The 18,543-nt window shown below is 42.4% G+C and overlaps 4 protein-coding genes across 8 annotated transcripts in view; all 4 read left to right on the top strand.

The window, feature by feature from the left end:
• Positions 1-4,794, top strand: part of si:ch73-138n13.1 (calponin homology domain-containing protein DDB_G0272472) — a 36,137-nt gene extending 31,343 nt beyond the window's left edge. For both annotated transcript variants that reach the window (XM_039802926.1, XM_039802925.1), the window contains exons 7-12: positions 295-460; positions 1,109-1,271; positions 2,418-2,551; positions 2,747-2,889; positions 2,988-3,075; positions 3,191-4,794. In XM_039802926.1, the coding sequence (XP_039658860.1) occupies positions 295-460; positions 1,109-1,271; positions 2,418-2,551; positions 2,747-2,889; positions 2,988-3,063 (682 nt within the window). In that variant the 3' untranslated portion in view covers positions 3,064-3,075; positions 3,191-4,794. The remainder of the gene's footprint in view (positions 1-294; positions 461-1,108; positions 1,272-2,417; positions 2,552-2,746; positions 2,890-2,987; positions 3,076-3,190) is intronic.
• A 638-nt stretch (positions 4,795-5,432) lies between these two features.
• On the top strand, positions 5,433-8,015 carry LOC120561371 (beta-crystallin B3-like). 2 transcript variants are annotated; one of them, XM_039804461.1, is made up of 6 exons: positions 5,433-5,517; positions 5,918-6,015; positions 6,369-6,487; positions 6,607-6,739; positions 6,915-7,057; positions 7,234-8,015. In XM_039804461.1, the coding sequence occupies exons 1-6, from the start codon at positions 5,442-5,444 to the stop codon at positions 7,481-7,483; spliced, it is 819 nt and encodes a 272-aa protein (XP_039660395.1). In that variant the 5' UTR covers positions 5,433-5,441; the 3' UTR covers positions 7,484-8,015. The 2 variants fall into 2 exon arrangements, with proteins under 2 accessions (XP_039660395.1, XP_039660396.1); XM_039804462.1 differs by lacking the exon at positions 5,433-5,517 and adding an exon at positions 5,524-5,603.
• Positions 8,016-13,426: 5,411 nt separating this feature from the next.
• Positions 13,427-15,348, top strand: crybb2 (crystallin, beta B2). Of its 2 annotated transcripts, none has more exons than XM_039804463.1 (6): positions 13,427-13,513; positions 13,884-13,971; positions 14,174-14,292; positions 14,523-14,655; positions 14,753-14,895; positions 15,009-15,348. In XM_039804463.1, exons 2-6 carry the CDS (start codon positions 13,909-13,911, stop codon positions 15,175-15,177), a joined length of 627 nt encoding a protein of 208 aa, XP_039660397.1. In that variant the 5' UTR covers positions 13,427-13,513; positions 13,884-13,908; the 3' UTR covers positions 15,178-15,348. The 2 variants fall into 2 exon arrangements, with proteins under 2 accessions (XP_039660397.1, XP_039660398.1); XM_039804464.1 differs by having other exon boundaries at positions 13,434-13,507.
• Positions 15,349-15,554: 206 nt separating this feature from the next.
• Positions 15,555-18,351, top strand: ctu1 (cytosolic thiouridylase subunit 1 homolog (S. pombe)). 2 transcript variants are annotated; one of them, XM_039804492.1, is made up of 3 exons: positions 15,555-15,674; positions 16,801-17,301; positions 17,459-18,351. In XM_039804492.1, the coding sequence occupies exons 2-3, from the start codon at positions 16,806-16,808 to the stop codon at positions 17,992-17,994; spliced, it is 1,032 nt and encodes a 343-aa protein (XP_039660426.1). In that variant the 5' UTR covers positions 15,555-15,674; positions 16,801-16,805; the 3' UTR covers positions 17,995-18,351. The 2 variants fall into 2 exon arrangements, with proteins under 2 accessions (XP_039660426.1, XP_039660425.1); XM_039804491.1 differs by having other exon boundaries at positions 15,591-15,765.
• The last annotated feature ends 192 nt before the right edge of the window (positions 18,352-18,543 follow it).

Here is an 18,543-nt window from a genome sequence, read left to right as displayed (position 1 = left end):
GAATGGAAAAATCATTCAATTCCCAAAAAAAAAAAAAAAAGGGTTAAATTATAGTCTATTACGTATATTTATATGAATCACTTGTGTTTAGGCTTGCAGTTTGTTTTTAGGTGCGTCAGCTAAATCACAGCTTCCCACAGCCGAGTCAACAAAAGGAAAGATATGACTCACACTCTCTTTGACTGCAAGTGTGGTTACAGCAACCACACAGTTGTTTTCAGAGGTGTTTCCTAACTTTTTTTCCCCCCCATTTATTTTTTTTTTTTTATGATTCTTTTTTTAACCTGCTTTTAGCCTCACTCCTGCCACTCCCACTTCAGAAAGCAATCTCAGCCCTTCACCAAGAAAGCCCACTCCCCCACACACGCCAGGTGATCGCGCCTCGCAGTTTGATACTGACGCTCTGGACAGCCTCCCTCCCTCGTCCTCAGCGGAGAGCCAGCGACTCCCTTTCCCTGAGGTAAGTGTTATCTGAGTTAACCACAGCTCACTTCGGAATCGGAACCATTTATTTGTCATTGTAAAACATTGTCGCAACGAAATTGAAGTGCTACTCCTTCTAGTGCCTAGAAGTATACATTCATACGCACACACCATACCCTTCCACAAACCATACCCTCACATACACATAATGGGACAGGTGCTTCTAGTGCATGGTAGTATACATTCCTACACTTACTCACGCCGTACTCTCACACTTTTTTTTTTAAAAGATCACAGTACTGGAAAAGTGTAAATGCAGTGCAGAAAAGGCAAGATAATCATTCAGCATGATGAAGTCCTATTTCTGTAATTGAATGTCTAGAGTTGTGATGGCTGTGGAGAAAAAGCTGTCTCTGAGCCTGGATGTGCGGGTTCTGACAGACCTGTAACGCCTTCCTAATAGCACCTATTACCACATGTGCCTTTACCATTCCCTCGTGCCTAATGCTGTTTTTTAAGACGTTTTCGATTGTGTCAGCAGAAAACGGTCAATAAGTAGGTCTTTTTTTTTTTTTTTTTTCATGTTCCAGTAACAAATGTGTGTCGCGACTGCGTCAACGACCTTGATTAATGCCGATATGTTCACACGTTGACTGATGTATTTCTCTGGTGTCTGGATGTCCAGGCTCCGACCACTCTGTTAGACACCAGCGCTCTCCGCTCCAGGGCCCACCTGGTGAAGAAACGAGCCCCGCGGACACGGCCGACCAGAGCTGCCCGCCAGACTGCAGCGCTGTCCGAGGGCGAGGGAGGAACCACGGAGGACTGGCTTTACAGGGACTCCACAGGTCAGCATCAAAGACCTCTTGATTGGTATTGCGGCTGTTAAGCAGTCCGACAAAGTGCTGCCGCGAGGGACTAAACACCGAGAGATGCATAAACGCACTGTGACGCGCTCGATTGTCTCGCGTTGATTTATTCCTCCACGTGTAAAATACAACTAGCACTGCAGTTATAATTTGTTCAACAGAAGTGTTAGCCCATTCTCTCAAAGCCCCAAAAACCCAGGTGAACAGGTGAAGCAAACAAATATGTTATCACTTCCGCTCAAACCGCGATGAAAATGCCCACCACCTACAATTATAATCAATAAATATTTTAAAAGAGACCATAAACATACAATATGTGGCTCCAACAATTGGTTCTATTCCATCAGATGAGCTCCTTCTGTAGTATACACTAAATGGGTGAATGTACTCAGAAGTTTAATTGTGCACTTTTAATGTCTCAGAAGTGGGAGGACGGAATGTCTAACTGCACCCGCTAACCGTTGGGAACGATTGCAAAAAATCCGATGGCATGTTGTCTCCTTCGGATCTGGAACAAACGAATTCACACGTTCGTATTCTCCCGTATTGATTATTGTAATTCCCTCTTCTCATGCCTCAGTCAAACACATCTACGTCGTCTACAACTTGCAGACTGTTAACCAGAACAGGTCGTCGGTCTCTTATCGCACAAGTCCTCGCAGAATACAGTACAAGATCCTGTTGATTACCTACAAAGCTACATCTCTGAGCTCCTCGTTCCTCACACTCAGATCCTCAAATCTTGGTCTTTTATCCATTCCTCGGTCCAACTACAAGACCAAACGTGATCGTGCCTCTGCCATTTTAGCTCCATCTCTTTTGAATCTTCTCCCTCGTTCTGTCAGGTCTGCGGAGTCTTTGGACTGTTTTTAAGCATCTAAAACCCTGCCTTTATACACTAGCCTTCTTGTAAAGGGCTACAACCCCTTTTATGCTGTATTTTTGTACTATAATTGATAAACATTCATTGTTATTTATTTGTTCATATGCGTGTTTTTAAAAGTGCCATATAAATAAGTTTTACTTACTCGACCCATCTCGTGACAGGACAGTATTGTCCTGTCATGAGATGGGACAATACTGTACGCTCGCATGTGACAATAAATCGGGTTCTCCCTGTGACAGAGGCAAAGGCTGAAAGTAAGGACGATGACTCTGAGTCTGAGGAGCGGGCCAGAGGAGCCGACGCCAGCCCTGCGGTTTCCTCTCAGCCACAGAGGGTCGCCATGTTCCCTGGGATGGACCCCTCAGCTTTAAAGGTGAGCCTCACTGGTGAATTTGTCGCGACCAGTTCTGTCTTATGCTTCGTCTTCATATCAGTTTCTGCTTAATGTAGCATGTTCATGTATTTATATAGACTGCTTATTGTTTCGCCCTCTCGTCATGTATGGTATTCATGCAGCGAAGGTGTGTTTTTTTTGAAGTTCTTAAACGTGTCCTGTTCCTGTTGTCAGGCCCAGCTGAAGAAGAGGAGCGACTCTGACAATCAAATCGATGGACCCACTCCCTCTCCTTCCCAGCTTTCCCGCTCTCCCAAGTCCCCCTTTCTCCCCAGGGCAGCGCGTGTACTGCCCCCACCTGGCGGGAAAGAGAATGGGTAAGCTCCACAAGTTCAAGAGAACTTGGGTTTTCTTTGTGCCTCGTTTAGCTCGTCGTCCCTGTGTTCACTCTGCTGTCTGTGTCTTATCTGTGTAGTGAGGAGGACTCGCCCCAGTGGTTAAAAGAGCTGAAGTCCAAGAAGCGCTTGAGTCAGTATGAAAATGACGGCTAGGAAACGAACGAGGTGAGCCAGTTTTTGAACGTTCTCTCAGTCTTAAACTGTGTTTATTAAACAACAAAAAAGATGATGCAATTATTTCCATTTGTGACCCCTGTTGTCCTCTCGCGCTCCCTTCTAGGTTGCCTTAACAGAAGAATCTATATGAAACAGAAGCCTTAACGTTCGACCCAGAGAGTAGGAGAGGTGAATCTACAGCTGCTGATGTATTTTTTTTGTTTTGTTTATGTTCTCTTCCCATCTGGGTTGATTAATGTGCATGGTGCCTTTTTTTTATGGAGGGTCTCTGTCTTATGGAGAAGAAAAAAAAAAAAAAAAAAAGCAAGCAAGGAGAAGAAGGCTGCTCTGCTTTTATTCATTTCATGCTGGAACCTGTCGACGCTCTCCTGCACCAGGAAGGCCCTTCACGTGAACACTTTAATAGGGACCAGGAGAAGTTGGGAGAAAAGGCGATTCTTGGCGACTACTTCCTGTCACGCTGCATTTCAGGAAACGGTTAACACGTATGGGACCACTACGCCTCTTTATCCCGGACGTGCTTCGTCACACGCTTCCTCTAAAAGATGTTTGCGTTGATGTTTTCTTTACTCGACTCGTATGTACAAGTTGGCTGCGTCTGCATGGGACGTAATACGCGGCGTCAGTCAGCGGAGGTTGTTGACGGGAGTCACACAAGCATTGCCATAGGATAACATTTCATACACTAATGATTTTCCTTCTTGAACATATAGAACAAAATCACGGCTGAGTTGATTGCCAGCGGGAGTGTATATCACGTTAGTAACTGTAATCAGGAGATGTTACATCTGTATTATCATTGATTTAACAGAGACAGAGAGCTAGTTTTTAAAACCTTGAGATGCATCACTACAATAGACTTTGTCACACTCCCACAATCCTAACAGTGTCACAGTCGCTGCATACTGTGTGTGTGTGTGTATATATGTATATGTATGTTTTTGTCTAAATATATTTTTGTCTTTGTGGAAGGATGGGGGACTTTTGGTGAAGTGACTTTGCATCTGTCAATCATGCACACTCCTTATCAGCCCAAATACACTCTTCAAAAACATTAATCAGCCGGTCTTCCCTCCTTTTGACAGATTGAATGATTGTGGCTGTTCACGTTCATTATAAGCCATACTTTCACCTCGTAGCCCTCACACACACTCCTCCATCATGTTTGATGTTGTTTTATTTCCAACGAATGTGCAACTTCCCTCGATTTTTGCCCCCAATTAATGTGCATGCACAATCTTTGCTGTCAAACCCAGCATTGCTCAAACCGACTGGCTCCGAGTGTCGGAGTGTTGGCTACCCCACTACTCCAGAGATGGTTTGTCCACTACACTGTTTAAATGACTCTAGCCTCTATGAACATTTGCACCTGCTTTTCAACTTAAACTGTAATCTTCCTCTCTCACACTTCTATAAAGCACTTTGTCAATTGATGCACTACAGCACTGACCTCTGCCCCCTCTTTTGTTCGCCATGTCTCGTGCAATGCAAGCGAATGTGTTGACGGAGTCTTCAGAGTGATTGTCCCTGGTTTTCTATGTACATGACGTTTTTACTTTGTCATGAAATTTAATGTTTGACTTTTTTTTTTATGTCCTTATTTGTCCTTTTTTATTTTATTTGAAAGTAAAGATGTATATTACACTGTGTTGTTCTGGCCAGTGTCCTAAAAGTGAGTACATTCTTAATAAAATTTACTTGACTTGAGCTACACATCTCTGTCTAGTGCTTCTCTGGCTAAGTTTAACTTCAAAAAAAAAAAAAAAAACTGCATCCGCTCAGTTCCTCTGGGTATTTCTGTGATTTGATGCGAGTGTTGTGTGCGCTTAACCTTAATCAAGCTTCAGTTAGTCAAGTCAATTGAAACTACTTTAATCAAATCACTTACTGAGTCTTATTTAGTCGAGCAAGGTCCGAATAAAATCAAAGCTGGAGTTTGATAAGGTTCTAAGATGCGAGTGCTGCAGATTTGCTTCCCAGTCAAACCTGTGAATGGAAGCATTTGATGTTGCTGATCAATACTAACCCAAATATGCGAGAAAGGTGTGAGGAAGTTCAGTGTGGTTGAGACTGGGTGTAGTCCCAGAGAGTGTGTGTGTGTGTGTGTGTGTGTGTGTTTGTGCTGAGCGGGGCTGTTTGCTGAATCCTCTTGGCTCTCTCTGCGTGTGCCCGCACACAGTGCTCACTGGCAGCCAGGCGGACAGGCAGGGCAGCGCGTGCCAACACAGCTGCCTATTGAGAGGCAGCGTTACGGACACAATGTGAGCGACAGACTTGCTGTATCAACAGCTCCCCCTTTTCTGCTGTTGTGGCCAGAAATAAACCATAAATACCCCCCCTGTCCCTGCCCTCTAATGGCTCAACCCCACCAAACACCAAGTGGCACAGAAAAAGAGGGACACTACCACATCCTAGCAGGCCATAACCCAGGTAAAAAAAACCTCACTCTGGACACAGTCGGTGTAATAAGTCCAATGCAATGGAGTTAGATGGTGCTGCACCGATTGGAGACACAGGTTTGGATGATTTTGGTATCCTGGATTGTAATGGAACCTACTTTGAAGGACTAATGAGTGTATACTTTAAGGGATAATGATATCGTCTTTTCTATCTTATTCAATTGATATAATAGAATCTTTGGCAAATTATTGCTACTTTATTTTTTGGGCCAAAATGAATACAACCCTCCTATTGGAGGAGGGAGTTATAAATTGCAATTGTGACATTGAGCTTTCCTTATGCGTGCGTGTGCGTGCGTGTGTGTGTGTGTGCTGGAACATGCATGCATGATGGATGGTGCTTTGCCTGTGCGTGTGCTGCTGGCCAAAAGTGGAGGAGCAGTGGATCAGGAGGATGTCGGAGCAGCAGAGTGCCCCGGAGCAGCTGGCTGCAGGGAAGAGCCAGGGTGGAGCTGGAGCCACATATAAGGTACTGGAACAACCTGGTTTGATGAGGGAAGGATTGCATGCCTGGAGTGGTTTAGTGCAACCACAACAAGTCCTAACTATTGGTCCAAAAAATCTGACTGTCTCTATTATGTAGCCTGGTGGTGAGCAGACATCAGAATACAAGTTATTATAAGTCATTCTACAGTATTTTGGGAGTATTCTGTGGATAGGTTCTCTATCACAATATGCCTTTCTCTAAGAACAATATGAGCCACTTTTATGAAGGCCTTTATCCAAACAGCACCCAATGTGGACCGAGGTGAACCTGACTCCTCTCTGTATTGTTGCCATGCTGCTGAATATCCATCTTTACGGTCCCTCTCTGTGATCCAGGTGTTGCTGTTTGAGTTTGAGAACTTCCAGGGCTGCAAGGCGGAGTTTTCATCAGATTGTAAAGATGTGACAGAGAAGGGACTGGAGAAGGTTGGATCTGTCATAGTTGAGTCAGGACCGTAAGTAATGCTCAATGTTTAATTCATGTCTTTAGATGACGTAAAAAAATGTTTGGTGTGGTGTCCGGTAAACTAAAACTCTTCTTTTCCATTTATTCCTGTCTTCCTTTTCCTCTCAGCTGGGCGGGTTATGATCGGCATGGCTTCACAGGGGAGCAGTTTATTCTGGAGAAGGGCGAATATCCACGCTGGGACACCTGGACCAACAGTCAGAACAGCTACTCCCTCTTGTCTCTAAGGCCACTCAAAGTGGTAGGTGATGATTACAAAACTGACACTGCAGCCATAAAGCTCCAGAAATGTGCAGGGTTTTAAATACATATACTTCCCTACACACTATACATTACACACATTCATTGTTCTACCTAGTCAACATCTCCTGGAGACATCTAAAGAAGTTATCCGTGTGTCTGTTTCTCCTCTATAGGACAGTGCCGAACACAAGCTACATCTGTACGAGAACCCTGGATTTACTGGAAGGAAGATGGAGATTGTTGATGATGATGTGCCCAGTTTGTGGGGCCACGGTTTTCAGGATCGTGTGGCGAGTGTCAAGGCTCTTAACGGAACGTAAGCCCCCTCCCTACATTCCCCTTTCATCCCTATGTCACTTCCTTTCTAGTGTGAATCCTGCTTTTCGATTTTACCTGCCCTATCTGCCCTACCTTACTCAAAACACTGTATTGTCTAACAGTGTCGTGAGGCTATTGTGAGACATGCATCACGTTTTTTTTTCTTCCTCCCAGATGGGTCGGCTACATGTATCCAGGCTACAGGGGGCGCCAGTTTATCTTCGAGAGAGGAGATTTCAAGCACTGGAACGACTGGGAGGCCCCTGCACCTCAGATCCAGTCTGTCCGACGTGTGCGGGACATGCAGTGGCACAAGAGGGGCTGTTTCACTGTCCCCGACCCAGCTCCGGTTCCCGGCCCAGGACCCGACCCCGACCCCGCCCCAGCACCTCCTGCCCCTCCTGCCACAGCTGGAGCCAGCTGAGCAGGATCCTCACACACCTCCCGCCCCCTCCCTCCCACAGCCTCACCCCACACTGCCGACAGTGCCTGCCCTCTGCCTTAACCTGACCATGGCAAACGCTGCTTGTGCCCAAAGAGGAGTGCCATGTATACGTTTCAGTGGCGAATAAAAGTTGTTTGACCTGGAGTTGGCCCCTTTTTGTTGGTGATGTCATAAGTCAAGATGGAAAATGGCTTTAACTGAAATAGTAAAGATTTGGAAAAACACTGTCAGAGATGTAAAACTGACATTTATGTGGAAATAATGTAGCCTACATTTGGCAGATATTTTTCCTCAAGATAAACTGCAGATGTGTTTCGAATTAAATTCATTTTCGAGTCATGTTTTGCCACTTTTGCTGCTTGTGTTTTCCCATTTTAGTCAGACAGCTGAAAGCCTCATCCAGCTTTAGGAGCACATGCAGTGAATATGTGGATATACGCATCTGCTTAACAGCAATGGAAGTGATGTCATACTTTATGTATGCTTGCTTATTAAAACAGAGTGCACTGCATTCCCTTCCATAGTCGTCATTTGTGCATTTGATGGTTGATGAGCCTCATGGTGAACGGTCACTAAGTAAACATGAGGAACTGATAACATCTATATTAAACTCGTGTGAGTCAATTAGGAGTGTAGTTTGGATAAGTTAAATATTTGCCTTCTGATAATAATGATTCCATCTGCAAACATGATTACTTGTTATGATTTTTATTATTAAGTAGATATTGATGTAATATTCCAAAATAGACAAACATTAAAAACAGAGAACGTATAACGCATAACATATTGTTTTCCTCTGTCTCCTGCATTGCTCCCCTATCCTTTCATATTTTCTCACGCCAGTAATAAATACTTGCAAAACATGCAGCTGTGAGCACATCTGTAGCATACAGTATATATGTGTGTATATTTATATATATATATATATATATATATATGGAAACAGTGATTTCCCTAGGTTTGTGGAAGACTTAGGTGCACGTATTTGGCTGGGGGTTAAGGGGTTTCCTCCTTCAAGAAAATGTTACATTTTTCACAGAAAGAATATGCAATTTCCCATCATTTTAGACCTATTATATTACCATATCTGTGTCTAAAACGTTGGAAAAGCTAGAGCAGTAATAAATAGATAACGCTCAAAAAGCTTAAGGACAAATATGCTAGTCCACTGGAGACCAACTCCAATCATTAGATCTGAGTCATTTAGTTAGTTTTGATGTTCACATTGATTTTACATTCATTGGGCTTACAGTAGGTGGTGCCCAAATCGTCTTGGGTACTACTTCTAATGGTAATGGTAATGGGAAAACCCTGGTGACTATATTCTTGTAGTTCTCAGTGTGTATTTTGGACTATTTCTGGGCTGCTGTATCACTTTCCTGCACTTATATCTGTGTCTTTCACTGGAGCATAACGCCTTTTTGTCATGAGCTCGGATCCCTAATTCATACGTACACAAACAAGTTGCACTACAACTTGGAGCCGACTTCAATAATAATAATAATAATAATAATGTATACTTTATTAATCCCGCAAGGGGAAATTCCAATGTTTTCAATCTGTTGTTATTACACACAGGTCTGAATTACACAAACATGCTCAGTACCTCTACATGCACTAATGGAGAGATGTCAGAGTGGGGGAGCTGCCCATGGAAAGGCGCGCCGAGCAATTGGGGGTTCAGTGCCTTGCTCAAGGGCACCTTGGCAGTGCCCAGAAGGTGAACTGGCACCTCTCCAGCTACCAGTCCACCACCATACTTTGGTCCGTATGGGGACTTGAACCAGCGACCCTCAGGTTCCCACCCCAACTCCCTACTGCCACCCCGTTTTCGCACCCTTGAATTCTTTGACAGAACTCTCGTTTTTTTTTTAACCTTTATTTATCTAGGTAAGTCGATTGAGAGAACATTTTCTCATTTGCAACGACGACCTGTCACATTCACACATGGTAGCTGCCCAGTACAACCACAGTCTGATCTGCTGGCCACTGAGCAGCTCCACTGGAGCCTTGCTCAAGGGCACCCCGGTGATGGTAATGAGGGAGGGACAAGCGCTGTTCTTTCACTTTTATCCTGCCGGTCTAGGGAGCTCACTTCTTAACCTCTTGGCCACCACTGCCCTCAAATATATTCTTCATAAACAGTAGATGTAAGCTCAGGCCTGTGTTTTGAATCATCAGATGACAGATGTTATAAAACAGCTCAGTTTTACTCGAGTCTTTAGCCTCTGCCTTGAGGATACGACCAGATATTGATCACAAATATTGCCTGTAATCTCGGGAAACACACAAAGAATGAATTAGTGCTCTCCCATACAGTCTTTTTTTCTGTGACCTATTGAACTGAAATTAAGTGTAATGAAGTGAAAAAACATAAAATATCCCATCAGAATAGTCACCACCTCTTTTAACCAGCATCTCTTCCAACACAGAGATTCATAGCGAGTGTGTCTCAAACTCTTCTCATAAAAACACTTTCCGCTGTGTGCCTTCTATGACAGTACATGATGAAACATGATTTGAATGCACCAAAAACAGTTGACTGAAGCATTTCTGGCTGTGAGTTCATGTTCTGTGTTCTATTAGGTGGAGTTATGTACAGCAGTGTTTCTCAAATGGGGGTACGTGTACCCCTAGGGGTACTTTGGAGGACTGTAGGGGGTACGTGAGATATTTAACAAAATGTTTAAAAGTTACAAGGCTGTTGTCCAGAACATCGTTCCTCTTTATGTAAACAAAATGTTTTCCTACCAAAGATGTGACATTTGTGTCGCCTTCTTTGGACCTAATCTTGCCTTCCTTCCTATACTGCCCTTCTAAGTTTCTGGCTTTTTTAAGTTTTTGATACCATTTTGACCTATTCTTGCCTTACTTCCTTCTTTCTTTGTACCATCTTTTTCCGAGTTTTTGTCTCTTTTTCTCATTAGCATTTAAATGTTTTTTTGTTTTTTTATTACAAGGCTGTTGTTTAGTAAATCTATTGCTGACATTGCAGTACTGTTCCTGTTTATATACACTTTTTTTTCTACCGAAAATGATTAGTGCTGGTTAGGGGGTACTTGGCTTAAAGAAGCAATTCAAAAGGGGTACATTATTGAAAAAAGTTTGAGAACCACTGATCTACAGGATGCAGGAGCATTTCAGACAAAACATTGGGTCGTTTTAGAAAATTGATGCCAAAGATCCTCAGTCTCCATCAGTCATATTGGACTCTATTCATTCTCTGTCACATCAATCAGATCTTCGAGGTAGCCAACATGTTTTTTTGTTTTTTTTTGGAAATGTAAGCACAGCTACAAACACATGGAAACTTGGATTTTTCTTTTCACATGCCTCACCTACACAAATCTTTTTGTACTTTTCCACCGAGGTCACTGCCAGGTCAGTTTAGCGCCCCTGGGACAAAAATACAGGTGTTCATTTGCTTTCTTAAGGCTGCAGCACAGCACAGCCCTGATGGGGATCACCTGAGATGTAACACCACCACCAGCAGATGTGGAGAGGGGCTTAAACCATAGACAGTATATTATCTGGACCAACAGATCCCGTTGCTCTGGACGGAGACCAGTGAAGGATATTAGAAGCACTATTCCGGTGAGCGCTGAGCGTTACTGCGCAGCCTCCAACTGAGAGAGACAACGTAAATGTGACGTGAGCAACCTGTCTGAAAGTTGGAAGTCTTCTGGTAGCTGTGCCAAGAGAAATCGCAATTTCTCTCTACTTAAAGCAACACTAGGTCACTTTTACCGCTTCGGCCCCCCTACAGGTTGGAAGCGGAATTGTCCATTACATTACATTACATTATGCAAGTTTGCCAGATCGGGTAGCGGATCTGTAGTTCGAATGAACTGGACAATGTAATGTAATGGACGATTCCACTTCCAACCTGTACGGGGACCGAAGTGGTAGAAGTGACCTAGTGTTGCTTTAATAATAATAATAATAATAATAATAATAATAATAATAATAATGCTCTAGTTATAAAAATTACGTTCTGTAGTGCTACAAATATGGGTACTGATTTTAATATTCTTAACTTTATTTTTATTATTATCATTCAGTGGGTTTTTATTTCCATCTTACGTTATGCATTCTATGTTTTCTATTTCATCTTATTTCTATTTTTATCTTATTTTTACCATATTATTTTACATCTCATTTTTCATTAATTATGGGATTCTATCAATTTCATGTTAATTCTATAAATCTTTCCATATTGTAAAGCCCTTTGTGCTGCATTTCTTGTATGAAAGGCGCTACTGTATGCAAATAAGGTGTATTATCATCAGCATGAATCGATATTTTTTATTAATTTTATTACTAAATATTTTCTGTTTATACGGTACCGCCGACAGCGACTACATCATATCCATTTCCAGCAAAACAGACCGAAAGCAGAACATTTAGAAAATACATGTTATGTACTTCTTTATAACTGAAATAAATAGACAGACTGACTGACTGACAAGTGATGTGCATTCTTTTTAGAAAACAATTTGCTTGTCATGTATCATTTAAAGTTAGAAAAGATGAAATACTCACTCAGAGGAAACGTGAGAGAATTCTATTCTACCTGGGGATCTTTCATGGACTATTTTGATGAGGTTTTTGCAGTGGACTGGGAAGCGGTGTAGTGCTACCTTGAGGATAACTAAATGACTTGCCTGTATTTAATTATCTATTATTTTTTTTTATTTAACTTTTTCATTTTATATATATTTTTTTTTTCTTCCTTTAAAATGTCATATTTCGGGGAGCCTGGTTGGCTCACCTGGTTGGGCAGAGGCTCAGTCCTTGTCGCAGCGGCCGTGGGTTCAATTCCTAACTGCGGCCTTTAGCTGCATGTCATAAAGGCAATGAAAGCCAAAATTTTAAAAAATTAAGTCTTTTATGTTACCCATCTGAAATGTCATCCTCCAAAGCAGCTTGTGACTGATGTCACTGATTCTGCAAGTGAAGTAAATTGAATTGAAATGAAGTGGAGCAAAAAGCTCCAGGTAGTGAAGTGAACATGTAAAGTCTCACAAAATATTCAAACGAAGTACCCGTTATATTATGCAAAATGGCACAGTAATATATAACTAGAGAAAAGCACTTAATCACATCATAATTGCTGCATCACAAAACCTCTCATCTAAAATCTCTACAATATGTCGTATCTGTCCTCAGTATTGACACATGTCCACCTTGATCCAGTTGTATTTAACTTATATATTATTTACTGTGTAAATTCTAATATTCTTTTATAATGATATAATATTCTAAAAATATTAACAACATATTTTCTTCAACAGAAGACAATATTAACTTCTTCTTTCCCCTTGCAGGATTGTTGACATGCACATGCAGGGTCATTCAAACTAATTAAATGATGAAATTTGGCATATTGTTTGCATTATTTTATTTTTTTTATTGATCACTAAACTATTTTACTGCCAACAGGATAAAGATGGCGTGTGCAGTAATCAGGTTTGACTGAAAAATACCAGCTTTGGAGCTTTCAAACAGCAGAGGCACATGTTGCCATGACACTTTAATAGTGTTTTCTAGAAATTGAGTATCAAATAAACCTTGGCCTGTGGAAATATTCAGCAGTATTTGGACTGTTATTCAAATCGGTCCGAATCTCTACAGCACAGTAAAACTCATCTTTTACAATCCTCTCTCTCTCTCTCTCTCTCTCTCTCTCTCTCTCTCTCTCTCTCTCTCTCTCTCTCATTGTAGGTGTGGGACTCTTGGCACTGTTTGTGCTGAATCATGTAGATATCGAACAATGACTGGCTGGACAAAACTGACAACTAATGAAATAACTTTGTGGGAGTGTGACACCCCGGGGTGGGGGGAGGCTACGCGGTGACCCCTCATTTCAGTCTGCTGGGCCTATGGCAGGCCGATCTGCGGGCCGGCTTGGATGCTGTGGGTACTCTTGGCAGAGTTTCCACCCCTGGGCGTCCCGTATATATTGGGCTGATCGTGCCATCACAAACACACTGGCACAGACAGGTACTGGTAAGAGGTTTATGTCCGTCACGCTGTATTCTTTATAAAGTTTACTTTTATAAATTTTTTTTTTTAATGTATTTGCTTCCATTTTGCCTCTGTTTTAGGTTTATTCTATACAAACTGTATCTCATGTTGCATTGCTGTAATTCTGTGTTCAGAAGGCTGTGAACTTTAGAAACTTTGTTTTGGAGGGAGAGGGATGGACACTTGTATACATGTGTGTGGGTAAATAATATAAAACTAAATCTATCACAGTGGGATAATCAGCAGTTTGATCTGCTCATATTTTTGATATAACGATAGAACATTTTGTAAATCGTGTAGACAGCCACAGATATTTATCAGAAACAAAGAAATGATCGTTTCTTCTTTTCAGTTTCATCTTTGCCGATCCATTCACTATGGCCACAGACCACCTGAAACCTGCATCCAAGCAGCAGCAGCCAGGCACCAGTGCATTTAAGGTGAGAGGAAGTGCAACAGACACGCAGAGAACAATTCGGTTACAATTTACAACTTCCTCCTTGCAGTAAGCACTTGTGCGTGCCCTATTTGGATCCCTGCATCCTCCGAACATGAGATTGCAAACAGATTTGCGCTCTTGAAATTGAGCCAAGTAGCTCGACAACACTCACCCTTTCCCCTTTTCTCCCATGATTGGTACAGCTGGTTATCTATGAGCAGGAAAACTTCCAGGGACGCTGCCATGAGCTGACTGGTCCCTGCAACAACCTCCAGGAAGCAGGCGTGGAGAAAGTGGGCTCCATACTGGTGCTGTGTGGACCGTAAGTGTGGGTCAGAAACAGACAAAAAACTAGACAATGGAAAAAATTTAAACCAAATGAACAAGTAGGCAGTGACACAGAGACTGGGCCAGTCAGAGGAAAATACTATTGTGAATGAGTATGGGATGGAAGGGATTTAAATGGCCAGAAAAATCTGCTATTAGCTTTCTTCCCTGCTTTGCCCCTACACCAATCACAACCATCCTTTTCTTCCTCCTCTGCTCGCTCAGATGGGTGGGATACGAGCAGAACAACTGTAAGGGGGAGCAGTATGTGTTTGAGAAGGGGGAGTATCCTCGCTGGGATTCCTGGACCAACAGCAGGCGTAGTGACACCATTGTTGCATTCCGCCCGATTAAAGTGGTAAGAAGGAACACTTTTTACTGTTACCCCTGGCATGCGTCCCATCACGTGCTTCCCAAATCACCCACTGGGTTAATGCCCCTCTCTACTCTCTCAGGACAGCCAGGAGCACAAGATTGTCCTTTACGAAAACCCCAGCTTCGCGGGGAAGAAGATAGAAATCATAGATGACGATGTCCCCAGCTTTCATGCGCACGGCTACCAGGAGAAGGTCTCCTCTGTTCGGGTTCAGAGTGGCACGTGAGTAACATCCACCGTCGAGATGTTGAAGATAACTTACTACACGTCCCCATCCTTTTACCTTTAACTGTCTCTCATTTGTTTTCCCCTCTCTGTTTCTCCTGGTGCACCAGGTGGGTGGGCTATCAGTATCCAGGCTACAGAGGCTATCAGTACCTGTTTGAAAAGGGGGAGTATAAGGACAGCACTGAGTTCGGAGCCCAGATTCCTCAGATCCAGTCGGTTCGGCGCATCAGAGACATGCAGTGGCATCAGAGGGGTACTTTTCACCCCGTCAACTAAGCTTGTGACTCTTTCCTGTCATGAACCCTGACCTCGCCACGCCTTGCTCCCTTCCAGCACCAACCCCTTTGTCCTTCCATTACACCATACTGCATTTTGATATCTATTGCAGCTGCTGCAGTAGTGACATTCTTTGAAGCAAACTAATAAATCCTTATGGCTTACATTTGACTTAGTTGTGTGTTTTACCTGTTTCACCCTCTGCCTAAGTTCTTTACCAGACTTCTCACCAACATCTAAAGGGAAATCACACAGGTGGAATACAGTTACGTCAGTTATGTTAAATTATTTGGTCTATGAAGGTATTATAAAAAATAAAAAATAAAAACACATTTCAGTGCTGTTATTAGTTTAACGTGCACTGGGCAACTGCGACCACTAGGTTGTGCTGCAGGGGCTACCGACTGGCGTCACTTCCTGTTTTCCGGGCGAAGAAGAGCTAACGACACATGATGAAACAACATGCCACTTTATCTGGTCGCGTAGCTAACGCTAAGGTTGTTAAAGAAAGAAAAGTTATATTTTAAAAGTAGTTTTCCTAGTGTACTTCATCCCCACATTCTCGATTCGGACCTCGGTTTGTCGTTGGTATGGAAATGTTAACTTATAGAAATGTGATGACTTAGCTAGCTAACGTTAGACCTGGAAACACGTATAACGTTGATCGTTTGCTCATGATGATTTTGGTATCATTGGACTTTAATCACGCTGTCAAACCGGATAGCTAATGTTAAATAACTGACGCGTGCTTTTATTATATTAAGTCATTTCAAACTAGTTATGTGAAACGTTTTAGGGTTTGTATGGACTTTATCCTACTATGTTTGTGTAGTTGTTGGGAGTCTTGAACAGAGACAACCTCACATCAAACTTAGCTCCCTTCAAAGCTGGCAATTAACGTTAGCTAGCTACATGAGCTTTGCTCGTGTCCAAAAGTGCATTCCTGTTAGACGATATTTAAAGACGTTTTATGAGTCGTTTTGTTCAACTCTTAAATTCAGCATGCCTCAAAAAACATACTAGTCCACTAATGGTACCGTGTACTATACAAGTTACTTACTTCCTTCTTAAATATTGTATATTGGTCGAAATGTCCATAGACCGTCTATAATGTCCAGTTGTAATCTGCTCCCCCCATTTCTGTTGTGCAGCAGCAGTGCATTATGGGTATCCATTAACAACATATTTAAAAATCAAGTAAATTTTACTATGCAAATGGCATTCTTAGTATACTGAATTTTGTCATTTTTCCAGCTGCATAATCAAAACCTGGTTAGAATCACTTAGTGGTGTGGATTTGGGAAACTATTTTAAAAAGTATCAAAAAGTAGTCTTAATGCCAGATGATTTTCTTTGTCTTTTGTGTTGGTTCTCTTTATTGGAAAATAATGTATTTGTGTAGTAAGGGCTTTTCTATAGCACAGACGGACTTATTAAACTATAGAGAGATTTTGTATTCCAGGGGCACCTTTTACTAAAATAAAAGTGTAAGATCGCTTTCAACAAGTGAATGATAATGAAAGAGGAAAAAGTAATTGATACTAAAACCTGTGGGTCAGCTGTACTAAAGCATCTGCCACAATAATATTGTTGTCCTTTTGGAAAAAAAACTTCCTCCAACAGTCAAGATGCCTGTCCTGTGCAGTAACTGTGTTGATAAGCGTGCTGTGCTGAAACGTCCAAAAACGGGCCATTCGCTGTGTAAGGAGTGCTTTTTCTGGGCCTTTGAGGAGGAGGTGCATCAGACGATCGTGGCAGCACAGCTGTTCAACTCTGGGGAAATAGTAGGAATTGCTGCCTCGGGTGGAAAGGACTCCACAGTGCTCGCACATATAATGAAGCTTCTAAATGAGCGATACAACTACGGCCTTGAACTTATGCTTCTCTCGGTGGACGAGGGAATCTCTGGTTACCGAGATGACTCCTTGGAGACAGTAAAAAGGAATCAGCAACAGTATGAGCTGCCACTGAAGATTGTGTCGTATGAGGAGCTGTATGGCTGGACTATGGATGCTATAGTGAAGCAGGTGGGACTGAAAAATAACTGCACCTTCTGTGGAGTGTTCAGAAGGCAGGCATTAGACAGAGGAGCCATCATGCTGAAAGTGGACAAGATATGTACAGGTAACTCCAAATAAGATCATTCAAATGTGAATGCAAAAGTTTCAACCTTGAAATTAGACTGAGCACACTTGGCCTCAATTTCAAAGAATAATTGTTTTGTTAGAATATGTTACAATGGCTGGATGTTTTTTTTTTTTTTTTTTTCTTCACTTCACAGGTCACAATGCTGACGACGTGGCGGAGACTGTTTTGATGAACGTCTTGCGAGGGGACATAGCACGTCTGCGCCGCTGCACTGCCATTTCCACAGCCAGTGAAGGTGAAGGGGTCGTGCCGCGCTGCAAGCCCCTCAAATATGCGTATGAGAAAGAGATTGTTCTCTACGCTTACTTTAAGAAGTTGGACTACTTTTCCACTGAATGTATCTACTCTCCCAATGCTTATCGTGGCCATGCAAGGACCTTTTTAAAGGACCTGGAGAGCGTAAGGCCTAGCTCCATAATGGATATCATCCACTCAGGGGAGAACCTGTCGGTGCGGGAGGGGGTGAAGATGCCTGTGCAGGGAACCTGCAACCGCTGTGGCTACATCTCCAGCCAGGCTCTGTGCAAGTCATGTGTGCTGCTAGAGGGGCTGAACCGAGGTCTGCCGAAGCTGGGCATCGGCAAACACCACCGCCTGCATGACAAAATCCTCTCCCAGCAGCCCCTTACTGAGAAGGAGGAGAGGAAGCTGAAATCAACAGACTTTTGACAATTATTATCCTCTGTTTTATTTGACATAAGACTTTAAGATTTTAGAATAAACCATATTTGTGTCTTTTACAGTTATTTGTTTTCATTTGGCATCAATTTAATATGTATTGAAAGTTGGCATGGAACCTCTCAGACCAGTGAAGCATCTTCACAGCGTAGAAAGTCCATTCACTGCTGTTTTACAGCTGATAACCAGGAATCACTGAGATACTATTTACACATACTTTCCAATGGTTTTTATATATTTATATACATACATACATACATCTCTCTCTCTGGGGAGGATATGATGACAGTTGTGATCACATTCCAAGATGTTTTATGAACTCTAATTTAATAAATGCATTGTCCAGTATCCTTTTGTTTCTCCTGTTTTTTTCTTGATTCGGATGAGCAGGATGCAGTATTTATTAATCCTAATGAAATGTATCAGTTGAGGCTTAGAAACCAGTGAAAACCCCACTCGTGTGAATACTGTTTGTTATCACAAACAAATTATGAAAATATCCTTGCAGTTCGTCACTTTAACTACAGTCCACTCGCATTA

This window comes from Perca fluviatilis, chromosome 6 (assembly GCF_010015445.1).
Source record: "Perca fluviatilis chromosome 6, GENO_Pfluv_1.0, whole genome shotgun sequence".
Classification (NCBI taxonomy): Eukaryota; Metazoa; Chordata; class Actinopteri; order Perciformes; family Percidae; genus Perca; species Perca fluviatilis.
This window is presented reverse-complemented; position numbering and strand designations above follow the sequence as displayed.

Excerpts from the sequence above, each read along its gene's own strand:
- LOC120561371 (XM_039804461.1), top strand. The coding sequence starts at position 5,442 with ATGGCTCAACCCCACCAAACACCAAGTGGCACAGAAAAAGAGGGACAC. Across the intron at positions 6,016-6,368 it reads GAGCTGGAGCCACATATAAG|GTGTTGCTGTTTGAGTTTGA; the intron begins GTACTGGAACAA and ends TCTGTGATCCAG. Across the intron at positions 7,058-7,233 it reads GTCAAGGCTCTTAACGGAAC|ATGGGTCGGCTACATGTATC; the intron begins GTAAGCCCCCTC and ends TCTTCCTCCCAG.
- crybb2 (XM_039804463.1), top strand. The coding sequence starts at position 13,909 with ATGGCCACAGACCACCTGAAACCTGCATCCAAGCAGCAGCAGCCAGGC. Across the intron at positions 14,656-14,752 it reads CATTCCGCCCGATTAAAGTG|GACAGCCAGGAGCACAAGAT; the intron begins GTAAGAAGGAAC and ends CTACTCTCTCAG. Across the intron at positions 14,896-15,008 it reads GTTCGGGTTCAGAGTGGCAC|GTGGGTGGGCTATCAGTATC; the intron begins GTGAGTAACATC and ends CTGGTGCACCAG.
- ctu1 (XM_039804492.1), top strand. The coding sequence starts at position 16,806 with ATGCCTGTCCTGTGCAGTAACTGTGTTGATAAGCGTGCTGTGCTGAAA. Across the intron at positions 17,302-17,458 it reads AGTGGACAAGATATGTACAG|GTCACAATGCTGACGACGTG; the intron begins GTAACTCCAAAT and ends TTCACTTCACAG.